The sequence below is a fragment of the Panthera uncia genome (assembly GCF_023721935.1).
Source record: "Panthera uncia isolate 11264 chromosome A3 unlocalized genomic scaffold, Puncia_PCG_1.0 HiC_scaffold_11, whole genome shotgun sequence".
Taxonomy (NCBI): domain Eukaryota; kingdom Metazoa; phylum Chordata; class Mammalia; order Carnivora; family Felidae; genus Panthera; species Panthera uncia.
The window spans coordinates 64,807,631-64,824,283 of record NW_026057578.1 but is presented as its reverse complement, the minus strand read 5'-3'; the positions used below and the strand labels follow the sequence as shown (position 1 = coordinate 64,824,283).

Below are 16,653 nucleotides of genomic sequence, written 5' to 3'. Positions count from 1 at the left end.
AGAAGCAGAAGGAGGCGTATGGTGTGAGTGCCAGAGGCGGGGAGGCCTGTCCTGCACCAGCCCCTGTAGCTGCTTCCTCTACCACCAGGAGCTCAGCTCAGAGGCTAGGCTCTCCACTCCCATAGACCTTGCCCAGCAGGCCCAGCCCACCTGCCTGCCTGCCTGGTACTGGCATGGCTCATTAAGCTGTTTACAACTTGCTGTCCTGTCTCCTGAGTCCCTGTCTCTGGAGGCTGCTCCTGGGGTCTCCCTTGGTGACTCCTCACAGTGCCTTCATATCAACAGATTTCAATTACAGGGATCCCCACCTCCTTCTTTCCTTGTGGCCCTAGCCCTTGTCAGGCTGGCCATACAGCAGAGAACATGCCCTGAAAAATAGGTAGGGCTGCTTTGGTCCGATGGACTTCATTACCAGTTAGGCAGGAAACCAGATGACACAGAACAGAGCCAGAGAAGTAAGGTCTCCTGAGGGCTCCTGGCTGCCTTGCAGACAGTCCCTGGCATGCTCAGACTCCAGGGCGGGGCCTCTGACCTGCAGACAGGCCCACAGGTCTGGGGGCTGCAGTACACCCCTTCTTCCTAGCCTCAGCGTCCCTGGGCAACTGTTTTACCAAACATGGTGCTCCCCAGACAGTCAACCAGCCTATGCTCTGGCCGTAGCGTGGCACCACACCCGCGCACTGCCCTGATTTCTTGACCTCCTGGCCTTGACTGCTAGGGCCCCAAGGTGCCCACCCATCCGGGCCTCCCCCTGCCAGGGCTGGAGGAACACTCCCTGTTACTGGACTTTCCTTGAATTCTCACGGTCCAGTTCACCACCCCAGCAAACAGACCTAGCTGTCCCCAGTGTCGAGGGCCCCTCTCCCATCCCCTCAGCTCATTTTCTCTCCCTCCCGATTTCCCTACTTCTCTCATCTCCTCTCTGCCAGCTCTTGACCTCTCCTCCTACCTCTCTGTCTCAGCTTTTCTCCCTCTTCTGTCCATCTCTCTCTACCAGCCCCCCCTCTGTGCTTCTCCCGGCAGGCTCCAAATGGAAAACATCTGTTCCCTGGAGCTTTGCAACAGTCCCTTTTATTGTTTTTTTTTTCTGAGGCATCCTGATCTAACCCTGCACCCTGAGCTGGTTCCAGTCTTTTGGCCAAAGCAAAGCCCCACCCCACCCCCAGGTTGGGGGATGAACTCACTTTTCACCGGCTATTTGCACACCCTCTTTGCAAGGAGGGCCTTGCCCTTGGACTAGTTCTAAGCTGAGGAGCAGGGGGAGGGAGGGCCCAGGGTCATGTCTAAGGCCTTTCAGGAGCCTCCCCATGTGAGAGTGCACTTGGCACTCAGGCTAAAGGCAGAGGCCCCTCAGGGAAAAGCTTAGGAGAGAAGTTAAGGTTAGGCCCTTAGCTAGCCTTGAACCCCAGAAGGGATCACCAAAACTATCCCCCTAAAGGAAACAGGTGTCCTCCTCATGGAGCAGACCATCAGGACATATGGACACCCCGAATAAAGGTGACAGAAGGGAGGCGGACAAGGAAGGAAAGAGAGAGACAATCATGGAACCGAAAGAATAACACTGAGAATCCGAAGGTCTGAAGGCATTTTGCAGGTTGGTCTGAGACCCTCCATCCCAGGGACCCAGAGAGGGGGCCCAATTTACCTCAGGCCACAAGGGAATCAAAGCTGCAGGGCCTGGGCTCCTGACTTCCTGTCCCTAAATGCTCTCCTCACTATCTCTGCAGCTGGGAGGAGGGGGTGCAGGCAGAGGAAAGAAGAAAAAGCCAGAGCAAGAGAAGAGGGTACGTGGGAAGGAGGCACAGAAGGCAGGAGGGAGAAGGGCGGGGAGCTGGGACAGAGGGGAGCGTGAGGGAAGACAAAGAGAGGGATGAGGAGGAATGGAAGAAAAGCACGAGAGGAGGTGGGCGGGGGGCACTGGTGAGGCTGTTTCTCCCTTGACTGCAATGTTATAATAAACATGACCGTCAGACACTGCCCTGGCCACCCACCCCAGTTCTCCAGTCTGCCCAGCTGACAGCACGACAGCCGTTACCTGCCAGTGCCCAGGGCCTCCTGAGTACTGTCCCCATAGAAGGCTGGGTCTCCCATCCCGAGATGCCTTGGGCAAAGGGTTTCCGGGCACAGATTCAGCCTGGACCAGTGGGGTTACTGGCTCTTGCTCGACGGATCTGTTTAGCAGTTGGAGCTCTGTGCCCAGTGCCCAGACGTGGTGAATCCGCCATTTGGGAGCTGGGACTTGGGCCAACTTCCCCCCGCTGAGGGAAAGCCCATGGCCGCCCATGAGTGCCCTGGATATCCAGGTTAGGGGATCTCTTCCCTACATCTGTCTCCCTTTCTCTAGCACACTGTTAGCTCCCAGAGACATGAGCTTCAGTGAAAGAGGGAGGTGGGCCATCTTGCTCTTCTGGAAGGCACCTCTCGACACACAGGATCCTGGAGCATCTGTTAGTCCTGGTGCCTCTCCCATCATCACACAGACCCTCTGCTAAAGAGGCAACATTCCTGGAATGGATCTCTCAAGTGGAAGCCCTCCGTGATGCTTCTCACATCTGACTGGGATGGGCGGAGGCTTGAAGAGGCTTGAAGAAGGGCAGCCCTTCATTCAGTAAGTGCTCAGCAAATGCTGGCTGGTGATGCTGGTAGCTTATGGAGTGCAGACTGCTCCAGAATCCTCCCATTCTCAGAATAAAGAACCTGGCACACTTTCTTCCTTCCCTTTCTGGCTGTGGCTGCTGTCCCTCAATCTATCCCCACTTTCTCCTATAATGACAGAGCCCCTGCTTTTTAACAGGGCTTATAGGCAACCAGGATGGTGACATTTCCCACAGTCCTATGCAGCTAGTTGCTGTCATGTGACTAAGTTCTGGCTGGTGGATCATGAGGGGAAGTGATTAGTGCAAATTCCAAAATATGCCCTGACTGGGAGGGGGTGTCCCCTTCTCCCACTCTTCCTGGTTATGCCTGGGAAGGTGAATGTGGTGAAGAGCCATCATAGATCACAGGGGTGAGAGTGACTCCCCAGGTAGAGCAGAGCCAATGAAATGGAAGGAACCTGGGTCCCTGGACCAGGAGAGCACAGCTGTCATCCCAGTCAAGGCCTCCATCTCTGAGTTGTTACAATGGCTTCTGAGTTGTTACAGTGGCTTCTGCAAGGTAGACGCTTTGTTTTTCTTACAAAGCGTCTACTTTGCAGAAGCCACTGCCATTTTGGATTGGTCACACACACCCAAACTTGTCTCCTAATGCCACTCTGCCCAACCCTTACTTGGCACCACGTTCGTGGCATTCAGATTTTGTTCTTGAGAGTTCTCTGTAGGCTGAATATCTAGGATAACATCCAGAGAAGAAAGGCTAATGTGCAAGTTATCGAAAGGCATGTGTTTACACTGATAATTCCCAAGCCTAATTACAGGCTTACTCCTTCCCTGGAGTTACCAGGATGAACTAGCATCCGGAGCATAAAGCAGCATACTTGAGAAATGCAAGCAGGTTTGTGAAATGCAAAAATGTGTTCATTTGCTGATGGTAGTAAACAACATGTGTCATTAAACCAAAGGCCTTGGGAACTCTAGAGTAGGCAATGCACAACTCCGATCTGATCGCCGGGTTGCTGATGTGCCCCTTGAAGTTGGTGAAGGCCCAGTGTGGGCAGCTTCCTACCCCAAGCACATGTAGGGGCCGGGGCTCCGGTGTGCCTCTTGGGAGCCGTTACGGCTTCATGTCTTAGCAGATGACAGGGGGCTCTCTGCCTAAGGGGAGGCTTTTTTTAATATCCCTCTGGAGTTTTCAACATTCCTTTTCCTACTCAGGATGCAACAAGCCGGCTGTGGAACACAGCTCCCACACATCCCTAGCATCCTAAGGGACCCTCCTGTGCTAGCTGTGGCAATGTTTGCATTATTAAAATGCTTCCCTGTTTAGCCTGTAAATCCTGGCCCAGTTACTGTCCCCCTCTGCCACATTCAGAACCTATGGTGGGGGAGTAGGGGGAGTACTGCATGCTAATAGGACCATATGTGAAATCCAGGCAGCGGGAAACCTCAGATTCCCAGGTAACCACATTCTGCCTCTGACTTGCAATGTCCACCAGTCTCCAGAACCATCTACTTGCAGTGCCTTCTGCATCTCCCCTGGATGTCTGTAGGCGCCACCCCCTGGGTAGAGATGGGCACTCAGGGTAACCAGAAAACAGGCGAGGAGCTTCACTCGGGCAGTTCTCGATCAGAAGGCCATGTTGGCCTGGTGCGTTTCTAGGATTCCACTTATTTATTTTTTTTAATTTTTTATTTTTGAGAGGGGGGGTAAGGGGCAGAGAGAGAGAGAGGGAGAGAGAGGATCCGAAGCAGACTTCTGCTGAGGGCAGAGAGCCCGATATGGGGCTCGAACTCCCAAACCATGAGATCATGGCTTGAGCCGAAGTCAGACGCTTAACCGACTGAGCCACCCGGAAGCCTCTAAGGATTGCACTTATTCTGCTACCTTCCTTTTTCTTCTTCTGCTGCTGCTATTCTGTGTCATTCAGGTACATTGATGGCCTTGATTCTTTCCCCTTTCACTTGAACCCACCTCTCACCCCGGCTTAGATGAAATTCTCAAACCCAGCAAGTGCCTCCCTGGAATCCTTAGTGGAGGCTCAAGGACGGTCACCACTGGGGGCCATCCTGCTTCTGTCTCCAGCACGACTATAGTGGATGGGACAGAGACCAAGCACCATTTACTGGTGTCCCATGCTGCACTAACTGCTTTACACACGTCAGCTTATAGCTCATGATCAGGACAGACAGAAAGGGGCTGGCATTAGAATCCAAGCTCTGTGGGGCACCTGGGTAGTTCAGTTGGTTGAGTGTCCAACTCTTGATTTCAGCTCAGGTCATGATCCCAGGGTTGTGAAACCGAGCCCTGCATCGAGTTCCACACTCTGGAGGCTGCCTGAGCTTCTCTCTGTCTCTCTCTCCTTCTGCCCCTCTGGCTCTTGTCTAAAATAATAATAAAAAAAGAACCCAGCTGTGTGTGACCCTGAAGCTGCCTGCCTCCCCAACACTAACTGTCCCTCAAATTCCCCGGTGGCAGTGGTGCCAGTTACCTATCAAGAGGCCACCTGAGGGGCAGTCGGTTAGGCATCTGACTTCTGCTCAGGTCATGATCTCACGGTTTGTGGGTTCAAGCTCCACACTGGCCTCTATGCTGATCGCTCAGAGCCTGGACCCTGCTTTGGATTCTGTCTCCCTCTCTCTCTGCCCCTTCCCTGCTCATGCTTGGTCTCGATCTCTCTCTCTCTCTCTCAAAGATAAACATTAAAAAAAATTAAAAAAAAAAAAGAGGGAATGGCCATCCCAGTGTTATCAGCCCTCTGCTTTCAATGAACTACACTGCCAGCCCTCACCTCTTCTCTGTGAGCCTCTAGGGTTTGAGTACTAACTGGTTTTACTCAGGGGAAGATGGGCAAGAAGGAGGGATGGGCCTGTTTTTGAGACTAAGAAGACTATCCATCTATGTGGTCTTTCTTCAAATCTTCTTACACTTATATTTGCTGACAGACAGCCTCTCCCAGGTAGGCAGGCAGGTCCTCTCCCCATTTGGTGCAGAAGGAAGCCCACAGCCAGACAGATTAAGTGACTTTTCTTGGGCCAAGCAAAGAAGAGCTGGAACCAGGGCTCCAGGTTTCTGATCCCCAGGCCTTTCCATGAGTACTACAGTCTACCCAGGCCTTGGCAGGGGCCCTCACAGCCCCACACTCCTTCCTCCAGGGCAGGGCACGGCTGAGAGGCCTGCAGGCGGGCAGGTGGGTGTCACTGGGGCCGGAGACACTCACCAGCCTGGAGCCAGATCTGTTCCAGCGTGGTCCACAGCTGCATGGGGCCCTGCTTCAGGACTGAGCTTGGCACAGTCAGCTCTGACATGGCCTCCTCCAGCCGGGAGGCCGCGATGGATGATGCGCGCCGAGACCCTGCAGAGCAAGAGGGGAGAGGGCTGAGCAGTACAGTCCGAGCAGTGACTGGAGCAGCCCCACGGCTGGGCAGCTGCAAAACAGCTCACAGAGCACCGGGAAGGGCCCTCTTTGTACCCTCACCCATGGCTGGGATTGAGGAGTGTCAGGCAGCAAGCCTGCTTCCAAGAGTCTATCACTAGAGAAGATAGTCATAAATGTTGGCAAAGGTGCCTGCACTACTGAAAAGAGAAATGATCTGAATGTCTAACGATAGGGAGTGGTTCAAAATAAGTGAGGGTACGTTCGCACAAGACCCTGCAGTCATTAAAATAATGACACATAGATCTGGAAACCAATGTAGAAGGATGTTCACATTATATAGTTAGGTGAAAACAGCATGTTAGAAAAGGGTATGATTATTTATTTATGTTTATTTATTAATTTTGAGAGAGAGAAAGAGCATGAGCAGGCAAAAGGCAGAGAGAGAGGGATAGAGAGAATCCCAAGCAGGCTCTGTGCTGGCAGCACAGAACCCGATGCAAGGCTTGAACCCACGAACTGTGAGATCATGACCTGAGCTGAAACCAAGAGTTGGACGCTTAACCAATAGAGCCACCCAGGTGCCCCTGGTCACATTTGTATAAGAAAGAAATAGGGACCTAGAGAAAAGGTCTGAAAGGCCATTATTAAGGTCTGGATTTTGAAACGGTGGATGATTTTTCTTTTCTTCCTTTTGCTCTTTGCTTTCTGTTTTCACCAGTGCATGTTATCGTATCTGATATAGAAGGGTCCCACTTGAGGTTGTGCTGTGAGGGATCCTTGGGTAGCAACTCAGGTCAGACCCTGTGCCCTCCGGAGAACCTCCCCGGTGGCAGTTCTGGGTGACACGGGTCCCTGTTGAGGATATATAAGCCATTGACATTTACAATTCACATGCAGGTGAAATGTGAGCACTTTCTCTCTCTCTCTCTCTCTCTCTGTCTTTCTTTCTCTCTCTCAGAGGCAATAAAGGCTCCAATAAACTCAGGAGACCTCAGGGCAAACCACAGATGGTTTCAGTTTATAAGACAAGTGCATGTGGAGTCCTAATAATTGGCTCATGGTTCTTTCCTCCCTAACTGCAAGGGCGCTATGCCCTCCTTCACCATTCTCTCCTTGGAGCCAGCAGCTCCACATTCAGCCCAGCGCCCCCTCAGATGTGCCTCCAAGTCAAGTCAGGTGCAGGGCTTGGCATCGGAAATCAGCTCCATCAGTGACAACAAAGATGCATCTCGGTTCATGTCCGCAGAGGTGGAAAAAATGAGCAATGCCACTAAACGCAACTGCTTCACACTCCATTCGGGTGACTAATTCTTCTTGTGCCTTTGCTTTTCTGCTTTAATCAGGGCCTCCTTTCAAACAGTTCTCTATGGGCTTAGAGTTATAAATTTGAGCTCAGCTCATTCCTTTCTACTTGACTCCACTCGATCTACTAAGGACATTTTAATGGCAGACATTGGCCTTGAGTTTAGCCTAAGGGGAGATGGTTTCTGTGCTCCACAGTCAACTCTCCACCCTGGCTCTCCTCTCTGCACCCCTGCCCAGGAGGCTGGGTCCGTCCCTTGCCTGCTCCAGCAGTCCACTTTCCGCCCCAGAGCCAGGATGGGCCCAGAAAGATGCCCGAGGGCAGCTCCTTAGTTTCTTAGCACCAGGCACTGGGGCCACGGCTGGCCAAGAGCAGGGTGGGTTTGGCCAGACTGGGAAGATGCCACTCTCCCCAGTTTGTGCTCAGGCTGGGAGAGGGAGCGGTGGGCCCACATGGGCAGCTGCCCACGGGCACGTTCTTACCGGAGTCTGCATCATGGGCATCGGGCAGAGTCAGATGCATGCCACTCTGCTTCTTCAGTGTGACACCCTCGCCGAGGCTCCCATCCTTTTCCAGGCCTCTGAAAGGCAAGGGAAAGCCAGGCCCCAGTGAGGCAGAGGGCTTGCAAGGGAGAACAAGGGAGCCTTACACCAGGCAGGGTCTGAGGCTGAAAGTTTAGGCCTGGGAACGGAGCCAAAGCTAGGACCACTAGGAAGGGTGGAGACCACCAGAGATGGCAAGACAGATCGGGCCTCAGGCTTACCCTAGAATCTGGCTAACCCCAGAAGCTACACTGACATGCTGTTACTCCCCAGCATGTGTACACACCCACACACTCACACACCCACACACACACACCACCACTATGTGCCCGTGAGGCCATCAGTCTCCCCGCTATTCCTTAACACTACCACATTTCATCCCTGCAGCTAACATTTGCTCATGCAAACCAAGAATGTTCTTGCTGTTTGTTCTTCTGGTCCACACAACCCCCCCCCCCATCCTTTAGAACCCAGCCCAGAGCCCCTCATACAGCCAGAAAGCCTCCTGTGCCCCTCACAGCTGCCTTCTCCCCTGCCCTCCGTCAGCATGGATCCAGCAGCACATGGGTTAGAAACTCTCCCTCCTCTGAAGTCAGTGATGGTAGAAGCTCCCCCAGGACGAAAGGAGGTCTTTGCTACCTTTTGCCACCCTCACAATGTCCAGCAGAGTGCCAGGCACAGAGCAGGCACCAAGATCCAGCTTCCAAGGAAAACTTGGTCTTCACGGGCTACCAGAAATACCCCCAGCCCAAGCCCCAGGGAAGAAAGGCCCAGCCACCATTCTGCATCAGGCACTCTACGTCGGGCTACCAGGGTAGCCCCAGAAGAACCAGAGGGAGGGCCCTGCGGGGGCAGATAAACAAGCATGGTACTCTCCCCTGCCCCCAATTCCCCAGGTCCTTGTGGTTCCCACACTGCTAGGGAGGTTCCTCTTTTCTCAGAGTGGGGAAGTGGGGTGGGGGGTGGGGGGAGCCACAGCTCAGAAAGGCAGCACAGCCTGTTGTGCCCATCCTGGGGCACACATACCTCCAGCCACCCCGCCTACTTCTGGGGTTGCCCTTGGACCTGCTGACCAGGGAAGCCTGGAGGAGGGCCAAGGTAAACAGGGCAGGATAGATGGCAAGCCCAGCCTGGGGCCAGAGGCTTCTGACCTTCAGGGGGTGTCAAGATGATGGTCCCAATCAAGAATGCCAGGGCCCAGGGTGTCCTTGCCATTTTAACTCATGCTCACACTGGTCTGAACTTGGGCCTGTGGGTGCACGGCCATGGTGCAGACACTAGAGGAAACCATCCACAAAACACAGTAGATCCAGGTTGATGCCTTTCCTCCCCACCCTTTTCTGCTCCCAGAGGCACCAGAGTGCGGTGCCAAAGAGCCAGAGACACCGGCCACCCCTCCTTAGCTGTGAGACCCTCAGCAAAGCATTCTAAGTCTTACTTTTGTCATCTCATTGTGTGCAGTAACAAGCAGAAGATGCCTATCTCATGAGTTTACCGTGAGGAGTACAGGAGACAACATGGGCAGGTGCCCAGCGCAGGCAGCTTCTTGTCTCACCACCCCTCCCAGCCCAAGAAGGACTCCAGAAACAGCCCATCTCAGGGGACTTTTGTCACTTGGTTCTAGGCCAACATACAGCATTGCTCCTATCCTGAAGAACCTGGCAGCCACCAGGGGAGGAGAGGTGGGGAGGAGAGTCCATGATGAGCACTTCAAAACACCTAGATCATGAAGGTTGAACTGAAGCGTCCAAGGCTGGGTGACTACAGGCTCCATGAAGGAAAGCATCTGAGCAGGGCCTGGGGACAGCATGGGCTGGCCCAGGTGGAGCTGAGGAAGGAGGGTGTTTGGGTGGGGTGGGTAGGCCAGACTTTCAGGCTGTGGATTCTGGCCTGTCCTCAGCTGCTCCGAAGCAGATTTCACAAGTCTTAGTTACTGCTCTGTGGCTCCAGGTTCAGAAAGAATGCTTCCTATTTGACTCCAGGCAGCTGGCCTGGTTGAGCCCTGCCCCGCCCTGAGTGGGGAGCTATGGGAGGCTTCCCAAAAGAGGTGCCTGGGGAACCTAGGAGGAGCTCCACCAGGCCCTCCTATCACAGATGAGTGTTGAGTGGTGACTTAAACAACCCTAGCAAGAACCCACAGCCCCAGCCCTGGAGAGAACATGGGGCAGCCCCACAGTTCTGCTGCCTGGAGGGGAGGCCCAGGATGGGCCCAAATGCCAAGACACGGGGCTGCAGCTCAGAGAGGCCCCACAAAGACCGCCTGGAGGAGCAGGCAACCAGCCATCCAGCCAAGAGGAGGTTCCTGCCACCTCCAATGACAGCTCCTTTCTGTAAGGGGAGCCAGACTATACACCTGAAGGCTCCATGAAAGAGTGACTGTAGCCAGGGAGTGGCTGAGCAAGGGGTATCTCAGTGCAGGCCCCGCTCATCCCAGAGTCTGGTCCTCACCCCCGTATCACCCAGCTGCCAGACAGCTCCCCATTCCCTTTCTGAAAAGTCCCTCACCCCAGAGCCTCCTTCTGGCAGCTTCCATTCACTGGGTCCTGCTCTGCCCTGGAATCTCTCAGGCCTTTCAAAGGCCTTCAGAGCGAGGCAGACCCTATTTGCCCAAGGGTTTTAACCTCATTGGATTACCCTGGAGCCTCCTCTGTAAATTTCACCACCAGAGAGACATGCCTCTGGGGATTGTGAAACCCTTTAGGGTTCCCAGAGTCCCTGTGAAAATGCAAACACATCTACCGGTGTGGGGTCCCTTAAGGCCTCCGGGAGATGATACAGCCAACAATTTCAGGGAAGGGGAGGGAGGGAGGACCAGAGGACCAGGAAGTCATGGTGCACCTGCCGGGCACAAGGCCCTTTTCTGCTTTGGGCTGCACGGTGTCCCAGGAGATTTGAGCAAAAACTTTCAGCAGATTCAGTCTGCACAAGAGTCCCTATCTGGCCCAGGAGAAACCCAGAGCCCAGGCTGGGGGCTGTGGCAGGAGATAGGATGAGTGGAGATGGTGGGTGAGTGGGGAAGAGGGGCGGGCCTTTCAGGAACTCTGCTTCTTCCTCTTCCCTCTAGCTTCCAAATGGAGCCAGGAAGAAGCAACCGGCTCAGGGCTGCGACTCAGGAGACCCAGGTTCAAGCCCCAGCACTACCATTTACCAGGTGAGTGACTGGCAAATTCTCTACGGTTCCTGAGTCTAAGTTTCCCTCCTAGGGTGAGAATAAAATCTGACAGTGTATAATATGTAAGTAACAATCCCAGAACCTGGCCCAGATGCTCAATAATAACTTCATTCTTACCCCTCGGAACTTCAGTTTCCTAAACAGGTTCTTTGTGTCCTCACAGAGGATTGTCAAAAGGTTAAAATTAGCCTACGGATGTAAAAGGCCCCAGGAGCAGTAAGTAGCACACTCTGATTCAAATATCGTCACCACCCCCAGGCATCATGACCACTCAGCTGTGGGCTGTTGCCCTGGCAACCACCCCCTGTCAGTGCTGCCCTCCACCCTCTGGGCGACCCCAAGGATGATGATGGCCACTCACCCCAGCTGGGAGAAGCTGTACAGGGTCTGCCACAGCCGCAGCATTTGTCTGCAGGTCACAAGGGCTTCCTCCGGGCCTTTCAGGACCTGCTCCAGCTTCACCTTGGTGAACATCAGGCTGCAGGGAAGGACAGGAACAGTTAGCACGTCCCTGAGAGGGCCCCCTTTCCCTTGGTCTTCCTCCCAGGCTGGGAACCCAAGGGATTCTGCCCCACCGTGCTGCCCGCTCCTCTCATCCACTTGGCCCCTGATCAGATACTCTCCTGCCCCACTCTCTGAAGCACTGTTAGGTGTGTCTGCTAGTCTTGCTTTGTTTGTTCCTCTTACCCACATCCACGGTATGCACCATCCTCAGTGACCATGTGGCCATTTTTATATTCACACACCCCACACAGGCCCCCAGTGAACCTTGTATATGAGAGACCCAGAAAGCAATTGCTCATCCAGGAATGGAGCTAAGCAAGGAACTGAAAAAGAAAGGTTACCTAAAGGCCAGAGTTGTGCTTTAGACCTTGCCAGAGCACAATAAATGCTCAATTAACATCTCCTAAACTGAACTGCAAACTGTTTCCTGACCCTGGATACATGAGGAGTGTCATCAGTCATGTGTTACTTTACCAAAGAATTCTTCACTGGATTTCCTAAAACAGCCAGCTCCCCTTATATGTGCAATAGGACTCAAGTGACACCAAGTCCTATTCAGTCGCCATTTAGGAACACAGTTGCTCTGCAAAGGGAGGCAGCAACTTCAGAATCTCTTTCAACCTGAAAACTGGGCGTCCTCTGAGGTCAGGATGCTGCTGGATGTGGGGATGTGGCCCTGAAGGGGGCTGGGAGGAGAGGGGAAGGGCTGCTCCCACCAGAAGGTGGGACCACAGGAGGGGCCGACAGCTCCCTTCCTCTGTCCTGGACATAGCAGAGACCGTTAGAACACTGCTCACCATAACTGGGGCGGGGGTGGGGGGCTGGGAGACCTGCTGTGCCAGGTGTTGACCTTTCAGTTGTCAGGGAGTATTGGGGTCCCAGGGGAGGGTCAAGGCAGCCGGGGACACTAAGGACATTCAAGGCAGTGGCGATTCACTAATGGCTGTGGAAGTACTGCATTCTTTATACTGTGGGTACTGCCAGCCACACTGATGCACACCAGCTGCCTGGGCAGCATGTGAACTTGCCTGAGCCACTGAGACCCAAACAAGGCTGTGGCTCTGGTTCTCACTGGTTGGTGAGCGTGAGGCCCTGTTAATCCTGGCATCGCTGGGACAAACCCACATGACTGTCAGGCCCTGTACTTGATCGCTGCCCGGTTAGTTCTGCTGGACCATCTGAGGTTGGCACACGGGCTCTCATAGAAGTGGAGTCCTGCATCTAGACAGGGTGCATCCTGTGATCTGAGGCTGGAGGCACCATACAGGGAGGCCAGCCTCCACCTGGGAGCTTTCCCCTCTGACCTTTTTGTGCACTTGGAGCCCTGGCCTGAGACCTTGTGCTGAGACCTGGGCCTCCAGCCTGATGAAGGACGTTGATGGCCTCACTCTGCTCCTTGCTTCTCACACCTTGTTTTTCTTAGATTGTGACTTGCTGCTACAGAATGAAGATCAGAGTGGAATTTGCCCCAGTTCTCTTTTCAGAGGAGGAGGTTTGAATTCTGACCAATTATTATTTTTCCTCCTCACCTTTCCTCAAAAATGCATGTGCATTTTCTGCCTCTGCTCACAGGACCCTGGCACCCCCACCCTCCCCTGGCCTTGTCTCTCCATGTTCATCCCCTTTCAAGCTTGACCATATATCCCACCTTCTCCAGGGAGACTTCTCAGACCCTTAGGATGCCTTGTGCCCTTAGAACATCTACTAGTGAACTGCCTGGCTGGCTTACAGGGAGGCCTAGGGAGGCCAGAAACTGGGGTCCCCACAGTTTAGACTGCACAGGCCTGGGCAGGAGCATGGTCTCTGCATCTTGGTGGGCAGCTGCTGGGGAAAACTGGACCTGCCATCCCTACTCTTCCTTCCTGGATTCTCGAAGGGTCCAACACTCCACAAGTATTAGGAACCTCTGCTTCAGGAATATGGAGTAGAAAACATGATTTCTGCCTTCAAGATAACAATTAGTGCTAAAAATGACAAATTGCCTAGCTAATCAGGTGCTGATTATCAAGTGATAATCAACTGGATCAGACTCAGTGCAATGAAGGAAGAGATAAGGGATCTTGCTGGGGCTGGTGTTTGATGAAAAGGAGGGTGGCTCAGTCAGTTTCAGCTCAGGTCATGATCTCACGGTTTGTGGGATTGAGACCCAAGGGCTCTATGCTGTTGGGCACCGTGCTGACAGCGTGGATCCTGCTTGGGATTCTCTCTGCCCCTCCGCCACTTGTGCGCACATGCTCTCTCACTCTCAGAAATAAATAAAACCTAAAAGGATTAAAAAAAAAAAAAAAAAGGATGGTGGGGAGGCACATGGTTGGGAGTTGGGGGAGAGGTAAAGCATTGGGAAGGGGGGAACCAGTGGCTGGAGAAGGTGTTGATGAGGCATGAAGACCCCTTCCTGCCGGTGTGGGGAACATCCAGGCTCAAGTCCATTCTAAGGCTGCCCTCCCCGCCCCCCTTCAGACAACCAGAGCAGCAGAGTCCCCTGGGCAAGGCCACTTAGGGCGGGGCTAGGCTGGTTCCTGGGACAGCTCCCTGGGCGGACCAGCCCTGAAGCATTGCCCTGGTACCCCATCTCCCCAGACATGCCTCCTCTTCAGCTCCTCTCTTGCAGGCCCAGACCCCCTCCTGTTCCCTGCATCCCTGAGAGCCAGGATGAGTGGCAGACCTGACCACACCATGTGCCTAGAACAGAAGTGGCTAAAAGCTGAGCTGGCATAGTGTCTTCTACCAACACAGGCTGTTATCCTCATGGCTGCTGACATTCCATTAGTGTGAGTGACCCAGAACGGAATTTCTCAACCAAACCACATCCTTTCTGGGCTGGGGCAAGCGCTCCAATAGTCACCCTCTGGTCAGATCCTTCACTCCCGGATCCTGGGAGGCTCCAGATTAGCTCCTGAGATCTCCTTAGTCTCACAGTTCAGCAGTGCCAAGAGGGAATTTCCTCAACAAAGAACCCTGCCCTGACTGTCCATGACATCAATTCAAGTGCCTTTGTGCAGCCACCTTCCATTCCCGCCTCTCCTCCCATGCCCTTGGGCACCCGCGTGCTGCTCATATGGGTATTAGCAACCTGAACTGGAAGACAGGCTCCTGGACTCATCTGTGTCCTGCTTCATGTCATCGCTCTTGCTAGGACTTCCCCTTTCCCTCCAACATCCGGCCAACTCCCAACCACATGTCACCCTCTGACCTTCTGTGTGTCCCCGTGGGGGCTGTACACATACCCCTTCTGGAGAGCCTTCACTATGTTGGACTTGGTTATCTGCACACCTGCTGGCATGCCTCTAATTCACTGCTGAACTCTCTCCCCTGCCCTCCCCCACTCCCCGTCACAGCACAGGGCTCCTCTCCATCCCCTTGGCCAGGATGGGTGGCCCAGTTCTTTGCACAACAGGACAAGAAGGCTGGCAGAGCACTGGTGTGCCACTGCGGCTGGTGGGCAATGCTTTCCAGCCCACACAAGAGGCCAGAGCCTCGTCAGAACCTGGTGCTTCCTGGGCGCCCCACCCCTTCAGCCCAGCCCCTGGCACGCCTGCTTTATACACCAAAATGAATCTAAAACGTCATTTGAAGAAAGGATTCTGAGACTTGAAAAAAGCCCACTATTTTAATTCGGTGGTTCTAGTCCTCCTCCAGCGTGACCACCCTTGCTCTTCTCTGAATATTCAGTAGTTTTTACTTAGCACTTACACAGTATAGACTTATATCTCTAGATGTTATCTATCTATATATGTGTTTTTATATATTTATCTTTTTGCCACATAGGCTTATGAGTTTAATAACACATAAATTTATATCAAGCGTTTTTAAATTCAAATAATCTGGACAGTGTGTGTCTGGTCCCGCCTACAGATGGTAAAACTACTATTTATGTTGTCCTGTGTCCTGCCACGTGTCTCCACCTGGATGGCAGGTACTTGCAGGCCAGGGCCCTGCTTCCCACCACATCAGGGTCCTCCTCGCCTCTCCAGTGCCCGGCACAGAGCCGAGCGCATGGTGTCTGCTTAGTTTGTGAAAATGTGTGTTGTTACAACCATCTGGCCACACTCAGGGGTCTCACAGTCCATGTTAAATCAGAGCTGATTTCTACCACCCCCACTTCCCACTGCTGGGTCTTGGTTAGGAGGTAGGAGAGGAAATCTGTTCACTTGGTGCCTCATAACTGCAGAGTGGGCTGGACTCATGTAGCCAACGAGCAATGTGCCGGCCGAGTCTGTTTTAAGCTGTCTGGAAGCAAAGTTTTACAGAGCCTGGGAGCAGCAGGGGGTTCTGGGTAGGACATGAAGATGTCTGACTCCTTGTGATTCGGGGTCTTCATCCTGGAAGACAGTCACCCAGGCAGAGCCAGAAGTACAACCAAGGGATGTCTCTGAGACAGGAAGGCCCAGAACATGGGCACGTAGCAGCCCTCACACCCTGACGGGAGCCACTGTGGGAGAGGAATGGCCACACTGCTGTTCTCAGACCCTGCACTGTGATGTCACTCAGAGTGGACAGACACTGGCCTAGGAGTGAGAAACCTGAACCAAAGCCCCAGCTGTGTGGTCACCCAGCAGGGCATGTCACAGGTTCCAGTAAAACAGGAGTGAGGTCTCCCACTAGATGAACTACAATGACCTATAAGCAGCAGCTGAGAAACCGCAGCTGCATTCAGTCCTCAAGCATGGGCCTGCTGAGGCTGTGGGAAGGGACTCTTGCTTTCACACTGCTGGTGTAGATGACCCGGAAAAGCAGTTTCTAGGCCTCGTGCCTCTGAAGGCTCCCAGAAAACCCCTGAACCTCATGGCCTGTTTGGCAAGGCAGGGGGCCCTCCTCGTGGCTCCCGGGACTTAAGAAGGGTGTGAGAAAGGAAGAGGACAGGAGGGGATGGACGGAGCCCCAGCCGACTAGGTTGAAGCACCCCCTCTTGCCAGCACTTTCCTGTGTGTCAAGCTGTGGAAGCCCATACCGAATAAACACCAAGGTCTTACAAGACTGAATGCTCTTCCCACGCCTTGCATCTGAAGGCAGATGTGAAAGCGAGTGTTCTCTCTGGGGAGAGGAAGGAGCAAGAGTCCATGTAAACACACCATGTGCTCTGTCCTGCTGCAGGGGTGAGGCTGCTGGGGCTACAGGAAGGAGTCCTGGGTCCTGGACTCCACAGTCCTGTCCAGTC

At 53.6% G+C, this 16,653-nt stretch overlaps 1 protein-coding gene across 1 annotated transcript in view; it reads right to left on the bottom strand.

The window, feature by feature from the left end:
* TTC7A (tetratricopeptide repeat domain 7A) overlaps nucleotides 1-16,653 on the bottom strand; it is a 120,035-nt gene that overhangs the window by 16,185 nt on the left and 87,197 nt on the right. The window contains exons 16-18 of the mRNA XM_049650220.1: nucleotides 11,353-11,469; nucleotides 7,760-7,857; nucleotides 5,816-5,950 (exon numbers count right to left, since the gene is read on the bottom strand). Coding sequence (XP_049506177.1) covers nucleotides 5,816-5,950; nucleotides 7,760-7,857; nucleotides 11,353-11,469 — 350 coding nt within the window. The remainder of the gene's footprint in view (nucleotides 1-5,815; nucleotides 5,951-7,759; nucleotides 7,858-11,352; nucleotides 11,470-16,653) is intronic.